The following is a 21,326-nucleotide window of genomic DNA, read 5'->3' as shown; positions in this document are numbered from 1 at the left end:
CTTGAATTGCTGTGGTGTGACCCTCAATGCCATAAGGAAGGGAATTCTAGGATTTTGACCCAACAACAGTGAAGGAACAGCAACAGGTTTTCTAATCAGGATGGTGAAAGTAGTAGGCATTTCCATGTTTCTGCTGCGCTTGTCCTTCCAGATGGAAGTGGTCTTGGATTTGGAAGGTACTGTCTAAGGATCTTTGGTGAATTTCTGCAGTACATCTTGTCAATAGTACACACTGCTGCTACTGAGCATTGGTGGTGGAAGGAGATGATGCTTGTGGATGTGGTGCTAATCAAGTGGGCTGCATTGTCCTCAATGGTGTCAAGCTTCTGGAGTGCTGTTGGAGTTGCACCCATCCAGGCAAGTGGGAAGTATTCCATCACATTCCTGATTTGTGTCTTCTAGGTAAGGACAGGCTTTAGAGAGTCAGAGGTGATTTACTCATCACAGTATTCCTGGCATCTGACCTGCTCATATAGCCATTGAGTTTATATGGTGAATTCAGTTGAGTTTCTGGTCAATGGTAACCCCTAGAATGTCAATAGTGGGGGATTCACCATTGATGGTAACACCATTGAATATTAAGCAGCGATGGTTAGATTGTCTCTTATTTGTAATAGTCATAGCCTGGTATTTGTGTGGCATGAATATTACTTGCCACATGTCAGCCCAAGCTGGATATTGTCCAGATCTTGTCACATTTGAAGATGGACTGCTTCAGTATCTGAGCAGTCATGACTGGTGCCGATTATTGCACAATCATTGGTAAACATCCTCACTTCCGACCTTATGATGGAGAGAAGGTCACTGCTGTAGCAGCTGAAGATGTTTAGTCCTAGGACATGAGGAACTCCTGCAGAGATGTCCTGAAGCTAACATAACTGACCTCCAACAACCATAACATTCTTCCTATGTGCCAAATATGACTCCAACCACTGGAGATTTTGCCCCCTGATACCCATTGATTCCAGTTTTGCTAGGGTTCCTTGATGCTACATTCAGTCCAATGCAGTCGTGATGTCAAGGGCTGTGGAATATAATCTGTATGTCTTTGTTTTCTATGATCTGCCTGTACTACTTGAAAAACAAAACTTTTCACTGTACTTATGTACATGTGACTACAATAAATCAATTCAAAAAATGTTTGAAATCTTGTGATGAAGTCAGGAGCTGAATGGCCCTGCTAGAACCCAAAATGGGTATCACTGAGCAGGTGCTGCTTGTTAGCACTATTAATGACACCTTCCATCACTTTACTCATGCTTGAGAGTATACTGATGGGGAGGTAATTGGTTGGGTTGAATTTGTCCTGCTTTCTATGGACAGGAAATACCTGGACAATTTTCCACATTGTTGGGTAGATGCCAGTGTTATGATTGTTCTGGAAGAGCTTAGCTGCGGGAGCAACAAGTTCTGGAACACAAGTCTTTAGCACTGTTGCCGGAATGTTGTCAGGGCCCAAAGCCTTTGCAATATCCAGTGTCTCCAATCATTTCTTGATATCATGAGGAGTGAACTGAGTTAGCTGAAGACTGGCATTTGTAATGCTGGATACCACTAGAGGAAGACAAGATGAATCATGCACTCGACACTTCTGGCTGAAGATTGCTGTGAATGCTTCAGTCTTATCTTTTGCACTGATGTTCTGGGCTCTTTTATCATTTAGGAAGGGGAGATCTGTGGAGCCTTCTCCTCCAATAAGTTACTTAATTGCCCACTGCATTCAGGACTGGATATGGCAGGACTGCAGAACTTAGATCGATCCATTCTTTATGAGGTTGTTTAGCATTGTCTATGACTAGCTGCTGGAGCTTTTTAGCATGCAAATAGTCCTGTTTGGTGGCTTCACCAGGTTGACACCCCATCTTCAGGTAGGGCTGGTGCTGCTCCTGTCCTACTGTCCTACACTCTCCATTGAAACAGGGTTGGTCCCCTGGCTTGATGGTAATGGTTGATTGGGGATATGCTGGGCCATAAGGCTGTGAATTTTGCTGGAGTACAACTCTGCTGCTGTTGATGGCCCAGAGCACCTCACAAATGCCCAGTCTTGAATTGTAGAACTGTTTGAAGTCTGTTCCATTTAGCACAGTGACATAGTACAGTTTATTCTGAATGTGAGGGCTGGACTTCATCTCCACAAAGACTGCGCAGTGGTCACTCTTACTGATACTGTCATGGATAGATGCATTGCAGCCAGAAGATTGCTAAGGATGAGGTCTAATATATTTTTTCCTCTTGCTGGTTCCCTCACCACTTGCTGCAGACCTAGACTAGCAGCTTTGTCCTTTAGGATCTGACTGACTCGATTAGTTGTACTGCTGCCATTGACATTGAAATCCCCCACCCAGGGCACATTTTGTGCTCTTGCCACCTTCAGTACTTTCTCTGAGCTTCACTTTCCACCACCACGTTTCATTTTAAACATTAAAGAGAAATTTCATAAAAGATAGTGAAGCAGTCCAGTTTCCTCTGCTTTCAAATTGTTTCTCAGTGCGTAATCATTCAGGATGTGGGTGAGACCATTTTACAGCATCACTGCAGGCTTGCTAATGATTTTGCACTCCAGTGCGGCCTAGTTACATTCTATTTGGTTTTTGAGTCATATCAAAAGCATACACAAGCTCAGCTAATCCAGGATTACCCGTCTGGAATTTCAGTTTATAATGGGCATCTTTCTATTGGATTTCCTTCTCTGCTGCAAGGAATGGCTGATAATTTTACCTAGATCAGAGTTGTAGGTTATCGGAATTTGGTTCATTGCTGCTCCTACCTCTCTATTTCAATTTCTTATTTTCTATCACAGTATTTCTTGCAGATGGATTACAAACTGGAATTAATGTATTTAACACAATATTAGAAGAGCTCTGGTGTTGTGGGGAGCTAGGGATGGGGGTACACATTTGGTTTATGTTAATCCATAATGCAAATCCATTCATGTGCAAGTGGAAAGCTTTGTGTTGGTCCCAACAGGACTTGTAATTTCCCAAATATATGTAACAATAAAATGTTACCAAGCTGTCATGACACGTTAGAGTGATGGGCTATGGGTACACAGGGATCGAAATGTCCCAGCATCTCTTAAAGATTGGAAAATATGTGCATAAAGCCTACTTTGTGCTTGTGTTGAATTGATTTTTCAGTCTTTTTTTAATTAACCCCTTAAATTTCTGTTCATGTTTTATGTCTCTTGTTATTTGAATAGAGAATTTCAAACTGTGCAGGTGACAAAGACTTGATCCTTACACCAGGTGCCCCTCTGTAAATATATAAAATGGCTTTCAGTTATGTCATCAGGGTCTGCTCTGTGATTTTTTTCTAGCTTCCCCACTAGGCCAGGTTTTTTGGAAACGTGGCCACAAGATGCTAAGCAAGAGATATTTTTTTTGCTTACTTCTAGTAAAGGAGCATTCCTCTTAGCTGTAGTAAGGAAACATGAATTTGACCCACCCGTATTTCCAGGATTATCTCTCCATCTATGTATATAATGGCAGAAACGGTTCAATCTGCTGAAAGTTGACACCTTCTGAGCAGTCTAATTTGAACGGATGGAGAACAACTTCCCAATGATTCTACCTCCCCTCCCTCCACCCCAATTTCCGCTGAAAAATCTGTATCTTACAGACAATAAAGAAAGCTACTTATTGTCAAACAATTTGGGAGAGATGTGCCATGCATAATACTCTGAGACAAATGAGAAATGCACCAGCAAACGGAATTTTCATGTTATCATACGTAATAACAAGGTCAACGATAAAAAGGAACGGCACAAGTAATCGAAGATTGTTGACAACTCAAAAAGAGTTTCCATACTGGAAATGTTAACGTAGGCCAGCATCTGAAAGCCAAAGTTAACATTTCCACTCGTGCCCATGGTCAAATTGTTAACGGATATCTCTTTCAGATGCTGACCAATCGGTATTCAAGTCTTGGTGCAATTCCAAGGCATACATTTAGCCATTTTAAATTCACCCGAACCAGCAAGATGCTCGGGCTTGGACTATCACAAGGTAAGTGCAAAGGAACTGATGAATGTCAAGCCATCACAAAAGTACACTGAATCACAGTGTGAGCAAAGTAAAATCTCATCTCTGAAGTTACAGTGAAGTTCACATGAAAAGACACGTTCGCCGATTAAATCTAACCGAGATTTAGATCAAATATATAAGTATTTGATGGGGGGGGGGGGGGGGGCGGGGTGAGAAAAGCTGGGATAAGTGCTAGTGAAATTCATGCAGCAAAGTTAAGGTCAGGCTTGAAGTAATCTTTCTTGAGCTCCCACTGACTCTTCGTCTTTGCGTGTACATCTTACAGACAGAACGTAGTTGATGTTGTCTTTTTTTCTCCTGTCCTAATCACTCTGCGACCTCCCAGTGAGGGCTGTACTGAAGTCTGCTATCATTCACAGGGAAGGCTGTCTTGGCGTCAGAGCTGGCTGACGCAGGGTCAGGTGCTTCTGACTTGTTGTGAGGCTGCTTTATAAACAGGGAGCTGTCCGGCTGCTGAAATCCTCGGCTCCCCACTTGCTCGAGAGACGCCGGCAAGAAAGATGCTCTCAGCCGGAAGGGCTCCAGTATAAGTCGCAGGTGAGTTTGATAACGCGTTTAAGAGATCCCGACCATTTTATTTCCACCTCCCAGGATGCAGCTCCAGGCTGCTCATCCTTTTAACCGTGTGGTTCTTCAATTGCAACCTGATGCGCTTTGGAAAGGTGTTGCTCTCTTCGCTTTATCGGTTAAATGTGCAGCCCATTTGCGTTTATACACATAACTGAGCTGATTTTTTTTTCTTTTTTTTAAAAGCCTTTTGTTAAATATAAAAACAAAATCGTGAACTCCGGACGGACGGCGCCAACACCCCTGAACCGAAGTTGGGAAAGTGGAGCCAGGCGCTGAGTGAGGTGGGGTAAAAGCTATGGGCCATTCTTCCATAACATGCTCAAAATAAGTCTAGGATTGAAATATATTCGCGTACACACGGAATTCAGTAATATTGTTTCATATTTCACGGTCGTTGCGCAGAAGAAATGTTCTGACCGAGCTTCCAATGGTACCCAGGCAAAAATGAAACGCCTGTTACCATGGGAACAAACACTGCAGCATTTCCAGAAGCGGTGAAACGCGCGGTGAAAACAACATGCTCAATGAACTTAGCATTTACACAAATAGAATTAGCATGCAGCCGATGGCAAATACCGAGTTAAATTGCCTAAATGTGTGCAATACATCTCCATTAAAAGAAAATCTTAGCAAGTCGGGAAGCCACGCGTCAAATCGACTGAGCACCATTTCAGTTAATGTAAATCGATCGGGCTTTCTTGTTAAACCTCTTTCCATCGTAAAGGGTAAAGTGTTAGAAAGGCTGGTATTATACGGGATACTTAGCTCAAATACCAATATTACATTTTCTCTACAACTTGTACTTCTAAATGTTAATGTTTTTTGTGTGTAATCATTTTGCTGTGTTTTTTTCTCTCTGTGTTTACCAGTTGGAGGCATCACAATAAAGATGGCGATGTTAAAAACCTTTCCAAGCGGCACAATATTAACCCTCAGCATCCTACTTTATTCAGACATTCTTAAGGCTGCTTCACTGGTACCGAACAGATATGATCCGAGCACTCTGACAGAAAGAATGTACAACTATCCTAACCCGGATATGATTAAAGCCCTAGAGTTTATTGAGAATTTAAGACAAAACAGTGAAGACACGTCCCTCCCAGACTATGACGAGCGAGGTATTTTGCGTCCCGTTCAAGAAGCCCTCCTGAGAAAGTTTGAGGAAGATAATGAAGAGAATGAGCAGTCAGACACCAACAGGGAATCTATGGACGGGGGCAGGGCTGATTGGGCTAAGCTTTTGCTGAAGACACTGATGCAGACAGAGAGTAACCCCGACGCTAATGACAACGCCTACAGCCCACTGCCGCAGGAGACTGATGGGAACCTGCAGGATTATGATGGACTCCTGCTTGAAAGCGGCCGGAGGCAAGACCTGCCAAGGAAGTACCGCGTTGCTTTGCCAGGGGACAGCTACAGAATCAATCCCTACAAACGCACCAATGAGATTATAGAGGAAGAGTATACTCCTCAAAGCCTTGCCACGCTGGAGTCTGCTTTCCGTGAGCTCGGGAGACACACCGAGCCGTCCAGGCAACAGGAGAGGCTGCAGGAAGAGCACTTCGGGAGAGACGAGGAAGATGATACCTCCCGGGACAGTGAGTTTGCCTATGAGGACGTGGCGGAGGGAGAAGACTCGGTGGAAATGAAGAACCGGCATCAACATAAAGAGGTGCAGTTTGAAGATGAGGAAACCGAGCTGGACAGAGACTCGGAGCGGGCGGGAATCAACGCGAGGAACCCTTTGGATGAGCCGGATTCCCAGGAACGGGGAAGAATGGAGAAAGACAAGGCGGCGGACCTGATGCTGCAGTATTACAAGCGGCTGCAAGACCGAATGGACGAGGAGCAGGCGAGAAGGGAGCTGGGGCCAGACAGGAACGGGGAGGCGCCGAGCAGGCAGCTCAGAGGCTCCCAGGGGGACTTGGAGCCGCGGCTCATGGACCAGCTGGTGGACCTGTCCAACAGGCTCCAAATCGCGCCGGATGAGCTGCTGCAGATAGTGCAGGGCGCGGACAGAAGGAAGCAAGCGGGGCCAGGGAGCTCGGACTGGGAAGAGCAGAGGCTGCGAGAGAGTGTCACCAGGGAGCAGGGCGCCGCGGGCACCAGCCTGGACTCTCTCAGTCCGGAAGACATCCTGAACATCCTGGGGCTGGATGATGGACACTTGCTCCAGCAGCCGGCAAGGAACCGCCCGCCCCCACCCCCGCCCGGAGCCGCCGCCGCCGCCGTCTCCCCCTTTGAAAGGTTTCCGGCGTTGGGCTCCAGCGAGGGCACGGGCCGTGGTGGGGAGCAACTGGCCAGGTACCTGCAGAGGCTGCTGGCGGCCGGCTCAGCCCCCGTGGGCGGACGGCGCCCGGAGGCAGGCGGCGGCGGCTCCCGGGAACCGCTCAGCGACCTCCTGCACGGCGTCAGCCCGAGGAAAGCGGCGGAAATGTTGGCGCTCATCAGTCAGCTCCCCGGGCTTACAGGCGGCGATGACCGCGCCCCTCGAACCCAGCAGGATGGCGAAGATTCCTCGCTAATGATCCACAAACTGGCGGAATTGTTAAACCGGCAGAAGGATAACCGAGACGGCTCTGTGAAGGAATTAAACAGAGGAATGCTCGCCCTTCCTGATTAAACAGTGTTACTGAAGAGTAAAGGTTTATTTGTGTCTGTGAGCAAGTGGAACTTGCTCTGATTGACATTCCTACTTAGCTAAGGTGTCTCTAGTTAAGATTGATGGACAATGACGATTAATAAAACCTCTTTATTTGTGTGAAGTAAGTCGTTGCAATGAGTCGTTTCACCATTATTTCAGCAGTGAAAATATTTACTTTTTCATCTTGAAGCTGTTTCAAACCTTGAAGTGTGCAAGCATCCCTTTGGTTCGAACATTTGCCCATTCTTAGCTGTTGGTAGAAACGCGTCCTTGGTTGATTTATATTTAAAAAATACATTTTTTTTTCTTAACTGACCCAAAGGAGATGGTTATTGTCTTGCGGTTCCTTGTGAAAAGTCGAGAAGAAAATAAAGTAGCATCAAGAAAATAAAAAAAAGTATTAGTCCTTGTACATTTTGCACGTATTGTTGAATTTTCAAATACTGAGCGTGTCGTGAATCACTCCCAATCAACACTATCCTGTTCCTCCACTTTACACTGACACTTTAAAAAAACAGAAACAAAAAGCACACTTTGGCGCTATTTTAACTCAATCTCCTTTCGCCCTCACGGAGCTAAATTTGGGCCGAACACAAGGGACTTCGCTGTTTCTTTGCAAACTTTTCCCGGGAATGGACAGAAACCACCACTGACAGCAATCTCTGCTGTTCAGCAAATGGCACCCAAAGGCTGGAGTCATTTCAGCGTCTAGAATACGTTTGGAGCAATGGACCATAACTGTCTGTGCAAACATGAACTGATAGCGGGAAGCAGACAGAAATATAGGGAGAACATAAAAGGATGGAACAACCAACAAAATAAAGTCAGTATAGTCTCCCCAAACCAGAGGGCTGCACCCAGTAGAGAGAGACCACTGGTGGTGGTTTAACCTGAGGGTCATCACACCTCAGGCCAGGAGAGGGATTGAGATGGAGAGTTTCTTCATGGTAGCCTCAGTCAGTATGGCAAGTGAACTCACGACGTTGACATCACTCTACATCACAAAGCAGCGAATGAGCCAACTGTTACCTCCTGGGGTTTGAACTAACAGTGTTAATTTTCAATGAGGGACATGCAACTTTGGAATAGGGGTTAAACTTGGGTGCAGCAGAACCTAAAGAATAGCCAGTCAATAGAGTCATTTCCATTTCATCGAGTTCTACAAGTGGAGGGCTCCTGATTTACTAACTCCCGCTTTTTTTTCCACCTCAATGTTTCACGGTTTAGGGTGAGCCACCTAGACATTCAGTAGGGGCTGCATATGGGCTTGGACTAACTCAGATGGAATTTGGTGCGGGAGATCATTAGGTCAGGCAGAGTATGTAGTGTAATATAAAAGGGAAGCATGAAAAAGATGGTAATATGAGGAAATAATTCAATATACCTAATTGAATGCAATCTGTTTGTATTCGGGAGATCACTGAAGAAATCACAATTCATTGATATCATTTAAAGACCACAGTAGCTTTTAAAAACAGTCTTTTGTAAGCCATGGCTGCGGCAAGTGGAAATGTTGCAGAGGTGTGGAAGGACCTAACCACACCTTAACCCTTTCACGTACCTAAGTTGTATCTCACTCCAGCAGCTTGTCAATGACAAACCCCTTTCAATAGCCTGCCTTCCTTCTCTGCTCATTCTTAACACTACAAATAAAATTCTCATTCCTCTTATCTCAGAAGCAGGAAATCTTGAGGTTCTAAAGATTTACCATCAGCTTCTTTTCAAGATTATTCATCAGGGACATATGGATAGTGTTGGGAAGGCCATTGTCCTTTCTTAATTACCTTTGAGAGGATGGTGGTCAACTACCTGCTTTGAATTACGGCACTTGAATGATGGGAAAAGTTACAAACTGATACCATCTGCTAGCTAGTGGAGAGGTTGCGAATTGGGAAGTTGAAAAAACTTTGATAAGCAGTTGGAATGCATACAGATGTTATACAGCACTGCTATATTGCACTAGTGATAAGGGAAATTTATATTTAAGTTTGTGGATGGGGGACTAATTTTACTTTGTCCTACAAGGTATCAAACAACATAATATTTCTAGAACTGCACACATCCAGCCAAGTGCAGTATAATGATTTCTGTTTTGTAAATAGTGGCTTTGGGGAGTCAAGAGGTGACTATTATATTGCATAATACCCAACTTTTAACCTGCTGCTGTTGCCATAGGTAAGCTGTTGAACCAGTTAGGCTTAGGGTGTCACCTGTAACCTGCTGGGGTCCAGATGACACTAAGATGAGTGGCAGAGCAAAATGTGCAAGGGACTGTGAAACTTTGCAGAGGAGCATACATACATTTTTGAGTGGGCAAAGGTCTGGCAGATGGAATACAATGTAAATAAGTGTGAAGTCAGACATTTTGGTTGGAGTAATAGTAAAAAGAATTATTACTTGACTGGTAAAAAGTTGCAGCATGCCACTATGCACAGGGACTGGGTATTCTTGTGCATGAATCAAATAGAGTTGGTCTGCAGGTACAACAAGTAATTAGGAAGGCAAATGAAATTTGGTCTTTCATTGCTAAAGGGCTTGAGTTTAAAAGCAGGGAGTTGATGTTGCAGTTGTCCAGGGTGCTGGTGAGGCCAGACCTGGAGTAATGTGTGTAGCTTTGGTCTCCTTATTGAGAAAGGATCTATTGGCACTGGAGGGATGCAGAGGGGGTTCACTAGGTTGATTCTGAGGGGGTTGGCTTATGAGGAGAGACTGAGTAGATTGGGATTATATTGATTGTAATTCAGAAGATTGAGGGGGAATGTTATAGAAACATGTTAAATTACGAAGGGAATAGATAAGATAGAAGTAGAAAGAATGTTTTCACTGGTGGGTGAAACTAGGACAACTGGGCAGAATGTCAAAATTAGATGCAGCAGATTTTGGACTGAATTGAGAAGGAACTTTTTCACCCAGAGGGTTGTTAATCTATGAAATTCCTTCCCCAGTGAGGTAGTTGACCCTACTTCAGTAAACATTTTTAAAGCTAAGGTAGATTTTTTTTAACAATAAAGGAATTAAGGGATACGGTAAGTGCATAGGTAAGTGGATCACAGTAAATGAAAAGATCAGCCATGATCTTGTTGAATGGCGGAGCAGGCTCAAAGGGCTGGACGGCCCACTCTTGATCTAGTTCTTATGCTCTCATGTTCTTTTCATCAATGTTGAACACAGAATATCAGTAGTGGATGAATTTAGTAATGCTCATGTTTTTAAATGTCAAGAGGAGTTTAAAGGTATCATGTTAGAGATGGTCACTGCCAGATAATTGTATGATGAAAATATTACTTCCCATTAATTAGTACCAATGTTGCCTGGATTCACATGTAGGGGAGCTGTGACTGAAACTCTGCAATTATCAGTGAACTCCCCTAAATATGATCTTATGATAGAGTGGAAATTATTGATGCAGCAGTAGAAAGTGGATGCACCTAGGACATTGACCTAAATAAAGCACCCTGCAACATATCCAGGGACATGCAACCACACAGAATATTAGGCTATTCCACCCGTCAAACTTGTTCTTTGTGTTTCAGAGTCCAGATTCTCACCTATCCCTGAAAACCCTTGATTCCCTTACACTAACAAGCTTAAAAAAAAATTTGACGACCTTGCTTTCACCATCCATCTTCTGAGGCAGAGAATTGCAAAGTTGCAGAATTCTCCAAGAGAAATAAAATAAATCATTATCACTGTCTTAAAAAGGACAACCCTAAATTTGGCATTTCTGGTCTCACCCACGAGAATAAACATTATTTTCCTGTCCATATTGTCAAGATCATTCAGGATATAATATACGTCAATCAAGTTGCCCCTCACTCTAAACTCCAGCAGACATAATCCCAGCCTGTCCAACCTATCCTCATAGGGCAATGCAAATCATACATGCCAGATATCTTTCTAGTAAACAACAACAGAAGTTGCTGGAAAAGCTCAGCAGGTCTGGCAGATCTGTGAAGAGAAATCAGAGTTAAGGTTTTGGGTCCAGTGACCCTTTCTCAGACCCTTCCTCAATATGGTAAACCAGTTCTGAACCATATCTAATGTATTTCCAATCTTCCTTAAGCATAAAAAAACTCACCCAATATGTGAGAGGCTGTCTTATCATGCTGTGTATATTTGAAGTATAGCATCCTTAAATTTATGTTCAATTCCTCTCATAATAAAATATAGCGCCCCATTCGCTTTCTTGATTACATGTCCTGCCTGCATAATAACTTACATGACTCATGAACTTAATACCATTAAAAACTCTAGCTACTTGTTTTGCATTTCTAACTAGCTTCCTCCCGCATTCTAAAATCTTCCTCCTCATTAACCATTTAGTAATTCTTCCCTAATCTTTATATCCTGACCAATCATCCAACTTGCAGTTATGTATTTTTTTCCTTGGTCTAATGCTTTCCTTTAATTTTTTTTAGTTAACTAAAAAGTGGTGGGTCTCTCCTTTGAATTATTGTTTTACAGTAAGAGTATATTTAGTCTAAGCACTCAGAAATATCCCTTAAATAGCTGCATTGCACTTCTATTGATCTATCCCTTAACCTTGCATGCCTGTTCACTTCGGCAAGCTCAGCTTTCACGTCAATTATTTAAAGTTAAGGTGGCAGTCTTAGACCCAATCTTCTTTCATTTGAACTGGACATGAAAATTTAATCATATTTTGATCAATTTGAACTACAGCATGGTGGCTCAGCAGTTAGCACTGCTGCCTCGCAGCACCAGAGAGCCATATTCAATTACACCCTCAAATGACTGTTTGTGTGGAGTTTGTACTTTCTCCCTGTGTCTGTGTGGGTTTTCTTCAGGTGCTCCAGTTTCCTCCCGCAGTCGAAAGACGTGCAGGTTGAGTGGATTGGCCATGCTAAATTGCTCATAGTTTCCAGGTATTTGCAGTCTGAGTGGGTGAACCATGAAAAATACAGGGTTACTGGGATAGGGTAGGAGGTGTGGATCTGGGTGGGATCTGTTCGGAGACTCAGTGTGGACTTGATGGATCAAATGGTGTGTTTCCATGCTCTATGGATTCTATGATCCTACTGAGGGTGCATTTATTCTGAGGTAATTTATTCATCCTGTCACATTAGAAATAACCGAGTCTAATATAATCTGTTCTCTTGTCAGTTCCACAATGTACTGCCATAAGAAATTGAAAACATTATATGAACTCCTCTTTCAGGCTCCCTATTGCCAAGTTGATTTTCCCAGTTTATATTTGGATTAAAGTCTTCCATGATTATTGCCATGTCTTTATCACAAGCGCCCAGTACTTCTCCTTGTACATCAACACCTTCATTGTGGTTGCTATTAGGGGGAAGTAGACCATACCTACTGGTGACATACTTCTCTTACTTTTCCTCAGCTTCACTAAAACTGATTCTGCAGCTTGATCTTCTGAGCTATGGTCACCGTTAACTATTACACAAATGCCACCTTTGATTAATAGAGATACACTTCCCACCTTTATGTATCTCCCTATTCTTCTTGAATGTCAATACTGAGGACCCATTCCTTGTCATCCTGCAGAATGTCTCCATAAAGATGACTGACTTCCAATAGCTACAACCATCTTCCATTGTGCTAGGAATGATTCCATCTGACCTTAACCTAAGGAAATGCCAGCTCAGAATAGCACTACAACTGCTTTAAAGATGGATTAGAAGAGGTGCCTTCACACTGTGAATCACTGGGTATAGGAATTAGTTAGAATAGAATGTCAAAGGGGCTAACTCAAAGGGTGAGCTGACGTAACAATTCTGTGGCAGAAGAGTCAAATTCTGAAGTTAAGAGCCCAGGCTACTGATATAGTCTGGTGTAGTTACATCAGGAAATAGCAAATTTGTCTGAGAACATGAAGAAGTCCAGTTCTACGATGTGTCTGGAGTTTACACATAGCATTCTGTCAAACACAGAGGGAATGGTCACCTGCATGTGTTCCACCATGCCAGGGCCTCTCATGATGGCTCTAACAGCTTCTATTTCTTCTCTCAAAGCTAGTATCTTAACTATGGTACCTCATCTCTGTAATTTATTCTTGTGTAAAATATGAAGAATCCAAATTGTTAGTCCTAGGAGATTTAACATTGGGCCAATATGAGGGGTGCCTATCATTTGGCCACAGGACAATAGCATGCTTGCACATCTCACCCAATCTGCTTGTATGCTGCCAATTGCAGACCATAGTGCTGCCGTCTACATTCAGGCACTTAAGGACTTCTCAATATCAACAACCATTTTCATCTAAAATATTCTTATATAAACTTCTAAAGTTGCACCTCCCATTGGGTATAGGTGTTTTCTAATCAACCTTCTAGACTAGGTGGGAGTTGAATGCATGAGCCTGGACACAGAAGAGCCCTCAGGTATGTGAGATAGGGAACTGGTTTTATAGGTAGGGAGTGCTGGAGAACAAAAGATGATTCAGGTAAAACTTTTGTAAGGGCTATGTTCTAACTGCTCTTGCAGCTTGGGAGACTCAGGGCCAATGCTTCACCTGACCTTCCTCCTCTTCATTCTACTCTTCCTCCTGTGTATACAATGGTAAGAGCTGACCCTACTGCATTGCAAAATTATTCGGTATGCACAGCTACTTTGGAGACACAGACAGGAATTTAAGGCAAATCTCTGCCAGAATGATTCTGGCAGTGGAACCATTGCTCAAGCAGATTACCGATCTGGTCAAAAGAGGTGGTTATGGCATGGCTCTCATTGCAAGCCAGCTATCAGTCTGTGCTCAGCTCTTTTACAGGCATCCATGAGCCATTTCTAGAAAGAGTACTCTTACTCTGAAAAGCCAGCTCTTGCTTTTACAACCCAATTAGAGTAGAGATGGGAGAGAGGACTGATTCATGATTAATTAATCATGGATAGGAGGTGCCAGGTAACAATCACAACAACGTGAATAGATATAGGATCTTTAATGAAACCGTGAGGTGCTTCACTGGAATGTTACAAGTATTATTGTTTGACACTGAATCAAATTAGAAGATTTTAGGGCAGTTCAGCAAAAGCTAGGTTGAAGAGGTAGGTTTTGAAGATTATCTCAATGAAATAAGGCATGATAGACAGGCAGAGAGGACATAATAGATATTAGGATCTATATGGAGATACAGTAAGAAAAGTGGGGACATCCAAGAGACCATAATTAGAGATCTGCAGATACTTTGGAAGGCATGGGGCTTACAATGATGAAGTGGGAGAAGATCATGGAGAAAATGATAAATCAAAAATAGAAATTTTAATGTTGAACCTTACTTAACCAGGAACTAGTGTAGCTCAGCAAGCACAGGAATGTTAGGTTAAAAGGATTTGATGCATATTGAACTGAATGGTGAAGTTTTGTAAGTCCTCAAGTACATCATGGGTATAAGGGGAGAAGCTAGCCAAGATTACATTGGTTAGTCAAATTTAGAGTTTACCAAAGTATAATTGAGGGCTTCAACAAAGGGTGAGTTGATAGAGTCAGGTGATGTTATGAATTTAGACATAGACAGTCTTAATGATAATGAGAAAATGTGCCTAGAAGTTAATCAGAATCAAATATCAATGGGTTGAAAATTCTGATTCATTCTTAAACTATTGTAAGGGAGATGGATGGAGTTAATAGTTAGTGTTATGGACCAGGCCAAACCCTCTCAAAACATATTGAGAAGGTAACATAGCTTTTTTTTATTTTAAAGGCATTACATTTCAAATGCAATTTGATTGATCAAACTATCAGTCTTGAAGCACAGTTTATTCATATACGTTAGTTAAAATACTACAAAAGAAAGAAGAAATTGGAAAACTTAACTCTATCGGAAAATTTAACAGAATAATAGATTATTTAATTTCTAAACAGCAACTGTTCCAATACAGTAACATCCCAAAAACACCCCTTGGCAAAGGCAAATTCAGTAGAATAGATTGTTGTACATGCAATTCTCCAGACCACAAGGAAAAAAAAATCAAGAGAAAACTCTGAGAGAGAGAAATGTACTGCAGTTTCCAAACCCAGCCTCAAGACCCCAGCAATTGTGACGGACAAATGAAAAGAAATCCTGGTTCTGCAAGAGCTTGACCCTATCTGTTCAGGCTATTGTTCCAACTTCAAAAAAAATGCAACACCTCACAAACTTTTACTTGCTTGGATTTCAAGCAGACTGTTTTCACCTCTCTCTCAATCTTCCTTCATAAAAATGAGGACAAAATACATATCTTAAAGAAATAGTATTGTCATGTTAGAGAATGAAGTTTGTAGTGAAGACCAAAGACAATGACTTTGGTTTAACTGGAGGAAACTTCTACTCATCCAGTAGAGGAGAGCAGATAACTAAGCAATAGTGGAGAGTTGAGTTCTGTTGGTGAGGTGGCGAAAGGTGGTTTAATGCAGTGGATGAGTGACTGGAGACATATTAATGAGAAACAGGAAACAACCAAAGTTAGATTCTTGGTGGTCACCAGAGTTAATGGTGTGAGAGCAGAAAGAAATACCATCTGGTGCAATAATTGGATATGAATAGAAGCAGCCAAGTACAATTCTACCCTGCTGGATGATAGTGTGTGTCACCATAGTCTTACCAGACTATAAGGGCTGCTGTCTTATTAGACAGAAGTAACTGGTTGCGATTTGGCCAGAGGACTACCCGATCTCAGGCAACACATGAGCTCAAGAAAGAGAGTCTTCCATGGTAAGATCAAACCAGTGATAGGAATTGAACCCATGCTATTGGCATCACACTACTCTGTCAAACAGCAATCCAGTCAACTGAGCTAAACTGATTGGATGATAGTAGATAGGTATTGGAGAATGCTGTTGTGGCCCACTGCTGAAAGACAGGGCAAGAGAGATGAGGAGGGATCATTGCTCTTTGTCACATAGGATTCAATGTGTGACTTTGTTCAGTATTGATTTGGCAGCATGACAGTGCGAAAACATATGGTTCTTTTAAAGATTTGCTTGGAGATGAAAGGGCAGTTGGTGAAGTGAGCAGCAACTTGTAAGAACATTTGTGTCAATGGTAGTTTTGTGGAGAGTGATGATGATGGCAGATTTGAAGAAGAGAAGAACATTCCATACTGTAGGGAATCTAATCTCAAAAAACACACCCAAAGTGGGAAAGAACTATTAACAGTGCTATGCACATTGCCCAAAGGTTACAAATGAGCTATATGTTGGGGGAATGATATTCCTTTCTATTGAGGAAGCTTCCAAACTGGTAAAGGGAAGCACAGGAGTCAATGGCAATGCTATATATGACCTCTTGAAACGTTGCTTGTAAATGCTAATGCACTTGTCCCACTGAGTGGGACATGCAGGTGGTCTTCCTGGAGTAGAGTGCCTTGATCACTTTCCTAAAGCAATTGGGGTCTGGAAGATGCCATTGACACTATTTGCTGCAATCTGGATGACTTATAGTTTCATAGTATGTTATAAATCATAATAATCCTGACAGCAGATTGTTTTCGGCCTTTGTGTCCATATCCTGGTTTGGGGTTCTTGTTGGGGCTGCAGTAGTAGCCTCTTAATTGAGCATGTTCTTTTTTAACTGAACTGTTTCTGTTCTGATTATTTCAACTCTGTATTTGGAAGGCTGTTGTCTTTCCATTTTGTCCCATTACCACTCTTTTTGGCTCTTCACATCCAACTCATTATTTAATTTCTTGTTTTCTTTGTGTTTTTCATAAATCTGCAAAACTCCCTATCCCCCTACAATCCCCCTTTCACTTACTGAAATTGTAAACACATTTCTAACTTTTCACATTTCTAATTTTGGATCACTAACTTGAAACATTAACTGTTGACTCTTTAGAGATGCTGCTTGAAATGAAGACCATTTCCTATAAGTTTGCCTTTATTTTATCACATATGTTATGGACCAGGCCAGACCCCCTCAAAATATTTCAAGAAAGTAGCCTGAACCTAACTTGCCAGTTGTTTTAAGCAGGTGGAACGTAGATATACCAGGAGTGATGCAGCTGGCCCAATCACAGTTTTAGAAAAAACAGAAAAAACAGGAAACATCAAAGACAGGATCTTACAGGAGCGATGTCAGAAGAGAGAGATGGCAGAGAAATTCAGCATGGAACACCTTCTTCAGTTTAACAGTTTTTTTGACCAATCTCAAACAAACCAAACCAGAGAGAAGTTGAGCTGGGAGAACTGGCCATTTACAAAGGCTTTTTTTTACACTTGAAAGCCTTTAGCCTGAGGCTGTTAGCTATAATCAAATTGGCCTTAAAACCCACCAAAACCAAATCTACTGAGTCTCTGCATTTACAACCTCTGTGAAAAAGAAACCAAGGACAACATAGCCTTGTCAAAGGAGTAGAATCATCACACGTAGTATATCAGGTGCTAAGGCAGACATTTAATAAATGCATTACATATCTACAGAAGGAGTATTATTTTGGTGCTACTATGAAATATATGAATATTTCTGATCAACAAATGATCAAGTGTAGTGCGTGACACATTTCTGATTCACGAAGGTCACAGATGGACCCTACTGGATATTTGGGTGCCAGTTCCATATATTGAAAAATGGACACTATTCAATTTCAAGGGCACCATCTCTCACTTTAACAGGGAAAGGATCAAGAAAAATGTTCTGATGTACTTTTTCATTGATTAAGTTGCTAAAGTTTTAAGAATTATCCAAGTTTTTTTTTCTGGTGTCTGTGCCATTGGATAAACCCAATCAGACTACCAAATGCAAATATCCCAGATATGAAAGATTTTTCTGTAAAGCTACCTCTGTTTAGAGGTTTTTGAAATCACTGACAGTCATAAAACAAAAGGTTTAATGTGCTTTACCCAAAGCCCAACTGATTAATGCTATGGTTTCTGGTGTGGTCCCCCTGCTCATCATTTTTTGCACTTTGGTGCAGTGCAGCACATTGCAATGCTGCTGTCAGCACACTGTTTGGATGCAGTATGTTGGGATACAGAGGGCATAACAATTGTAAAGGGAGAGGGGGCAACTCAATGGAAGGGAGGAGGGAATATGTTATGTCAGGGGTAAGAGGTGTAGTGATTGACAGTCAGCAACATTCTGGCTTTGACAAGGGCAGGGATACAGTGTACCACCACATCTGGCATATTGTCTCATTTTGCTGGGTCTGAAGAGGTAACATAGACAGATGAGTAGTCAGATAGATTAATAGGGTGAGAACATGGGGAAGCTCAAAACCAATGGTCTTGACAAGGAGGGCAACCCAGAAGAGAATGTGTATATTTGCAGTCTGACAGTACAGCTTAAAGGCACCTGCAAGCACTAGATGCTGTTCGTAAACCTCAGTCATTAACCTGCCATGTGGAAGCCAAATCCTGGCCTCCAGCAGCTTGACAACATCATACAGCAGTAGGAATCAATCCCCACAACAGTTGTGATGCAGCAGCAATGTATTGCAGTCAGCAAAGGTTCACTGTAGTTGGGAAAATAGCAAGTAACTTCCAAGTTCCCATAGTCTGCACAGTGTAGGAGCTTCACATCTTAGATCCTTATGTGTCGTGTAGTGTTGAGGATAACTAGGCTCTTGCAGTGCTCCTCAGTAGAAAATTGGATATACATTGAATGATAAAAGTGACCATATATTCCATACATAACAAATATGACCTCCCTTGTATAATATGGAACGTTTGCTGATGACTGCACAATGTTCAGTGCCATTCCTGAGTCCTCGGCTACTGAAACAGTCCATGTCCAAATGCAGCAAGATCTGGACAGTATCTGACTTGGGCTGATAAGTGAGAAGTAATATTTGCGCCACACAAGTACCACACAATGGTCATCTCCAACAAAAGAGAAAATCTAAACATCACCCCAATGACATTTAATTACATTGCCATTGCTGAATAAAAAATTCCAAATGTGAGAAAGCATTTATAATGAAATGTCACTCATGCCACTTGCCTGCCCTCAGAGGCTGGCCTTCTTCCTTTCCCTCCCATTACGTCTCAGTGTAATTATAGGATTGACAGCTGGAGGAAGCCTGCTCTTCGGTGGACCTGATGGGCCTTAGAATTGTGGTCGGCTGACTCTCCTGAATATTTGTGACCATGGAACCTAGACAAGCTGCTGCCTGAGGAAGTGCAACCCCCTTCCTCTAAGCGTGGTCTTGGTTTTTAAAGGCCAGGGGCAGAAGTCTCTCCTCGTAGACGGTGCCGATATTTTTCCCAGGAATGAGATGCAAGTGACTGGAACAGCTGTTTGTACTTGTACAGCTGGGGTACAAAGGTGACATGGTATGAAAGCATATAGAGTTAGTGGTCTGGGGGTTTGGGGTGAATGAGAGAAAATGAAAGGAGCCATTGCATGCAATGATGAGTGTTGTAGACAATGAGCCTTGGTAGCAGAGGTAAGATGATAGCAATTACCTTCATCTATTTTTTAAGGTTTTATAAAATAGAGCAGAGAAAGTCATTGATTGCTGGGTATTTCTCCAGACACAAACACCAAGTGGCAACCTTGAGCAAATCTCTTGGGATGGAGGATAACCCTCATCTGCCCCATTGCATCCACCAGGACCTCAAAGTCCCTTCCCCTAAAATTGGATGCCAATTTTCTCCTTGTCTGCCATGTTTAGGGCAAATGGATCATGCAGAGCAGTTCCTTACTGCCAATCTTTGACCTTGTGCACAACTGCCTTTTAAATACGGTGCCTGTGTCAGAGATCTGAGATATCCCTGCAGTGGTTAACACATCAGCCTGCAGCAACTGGGAGGATACACCAAACATCCCACGGGGGTGATGCATATACAAGGATATAATCTGGGGAAAAAGATAAAGGAAGAAACTCACCAGGCCTCATGGAAAGAAACTCCCAAAACTGACCAAACTTAACTCTTAATCAATTTCTGATTCAATTTAGCTTATGCATACAGGAGAAATTAATAGTGACAGCTAGGAATTTAACTTTACACAAGTGCAGTAGCAGCAGGAAATTGGAGAATCTGAAAACAAAACCTTCACTGTATGAGACTTCATGTTAACCTTTATCAGTTCCATTCCATCTTGTAGAAAATAATCCTCCCAGTTACAGACTGGAGTCAATGAAGTATGATTAAAAAAGAATCAACCATCTTTCAGAAAGGCTTCCAAGGAGTCCAACAAGACTTGTGTAGCCTGTTAAGGTTTTTCTTTAGGCAAGTCCAACCATGAGTCTTGTGATGAAAAGTCATCATGTCATGCTCAGAGATACGTTTAAATTTTATGGACAATTTAAAAATTACCACTAAATTTATTTATCTGCAAAACTATTGCGTCTATTTTCTTATTTTCAAATAAGTTCTTATTCTGAATTTCCTGAGTTGGTCTGCCATCTCGGATCAAATAAATTTTATTTTTTTCTGAATTTAAAACTCAGAATAATTGATAACCTGTGAGAAAAAAAAGAGTCAGCTGCACCAAATGCAATCAATGTAATTCAAGGAGATCTACCTTTACATTATTCAACAACACTAAAAAAATATTCTGGGACTATAGAGGTTGTTAAGCCGCTGGTGAGGATATTTGCTTCCTCACTCTCCACAGGAGTTGTACCAGAGGATTGGAAGGAGGTGAATGTTGTTCCTCTTTTCAAGAAGGGTAATAGGGAAATCCCGGGCAGTTGCAGACCAGTCAGTCTTACACCTGTGGTCAGCAAAGTTTTGGAAAGAATTCTGAGGAGTAGGATTTATGACTATTTGGCAAAGCATAGTACAATTAAAGTCAGTCAGCATGGCTTTGTGAGGGGCAGGTCATGCCTCACAAACCTTATTGAGTTCTTTGAGGAGGTATCAAGACAGGTCAACGATGGTTGGCGTATATGGACTTCAGCAAAGTATTTAATAGGATTCCACATAGTTGGCTCATTCATAAAGTCAGGAAGTGTGGGATTCAGGGAGATTTGACTATCTGGATTTAGAATTGGTTGGCTGACAGAAGGCAGAGTGGTTGTAGATGGAAAGTATTCTGTCTGGAGGTCAGTGTTGAATGGGGTCCCGCAGATCTCTGTTCTTGGGCCTCTGCTCTTTGTAGTTTTTATAAATGACTTGGATGAGGAGGTTGAGTGGTGGGTTAGTAAATTTGCAGATGATACAAAGGTTGGAG

General features: G+C 42.2%; 1 protein-coding gene across 1 annotated transcript; it reads left to right on the top strand.

Annotated features, from left to right (window-relative positions):
- The first annotated feature begins 4,511 nt into the window (after positions 1-4,511).
- LOC132821567 (secretogranin-2-like) lies at positions 4,512-7,613 on the top strand. The gene is made up of 3 exons (XM_060834220.1): positions 4,512-4,580; positions 4,797-4,894; positions 5,483-7,613. Exon 3 carries the CDS (start codon positions 5,503-5,505, stop codon positions 7,234-7,236), a length of 1,734 nt encoding a protein of 577 aa, XP_060690203.1. The 5' UTR covers positions 4,512-4,580; positions 4,797-4,894; positions 5,483-5,502; the 3' UTR covers positions 7,237-7,613.
- Positions 7,614-21,326: the final 13,713 nt, after the last annotated feature.

This window comes from Hemiscyllium ocellatum, chromosome 13, assembly GCF_020745735.1.
Source record: "Hemiscyllium ocellatum isolate sHemOce1 chromosome 13, sHemOce1.pat.X.cur, whole genome shotgun sequence".
NCBI lineage: Eukaryota > Metazoa > Chordata > Chondrichthyes > Orectolobiformes > Hemiscylliidae > Hemiscyllium > Hemiscyllium ocellatum.
The sequence above is the reverse complement of the archived record's forward strand: the minus strand, read 5'-3'. Positions and strand labels throughout refer to the sequence as shown.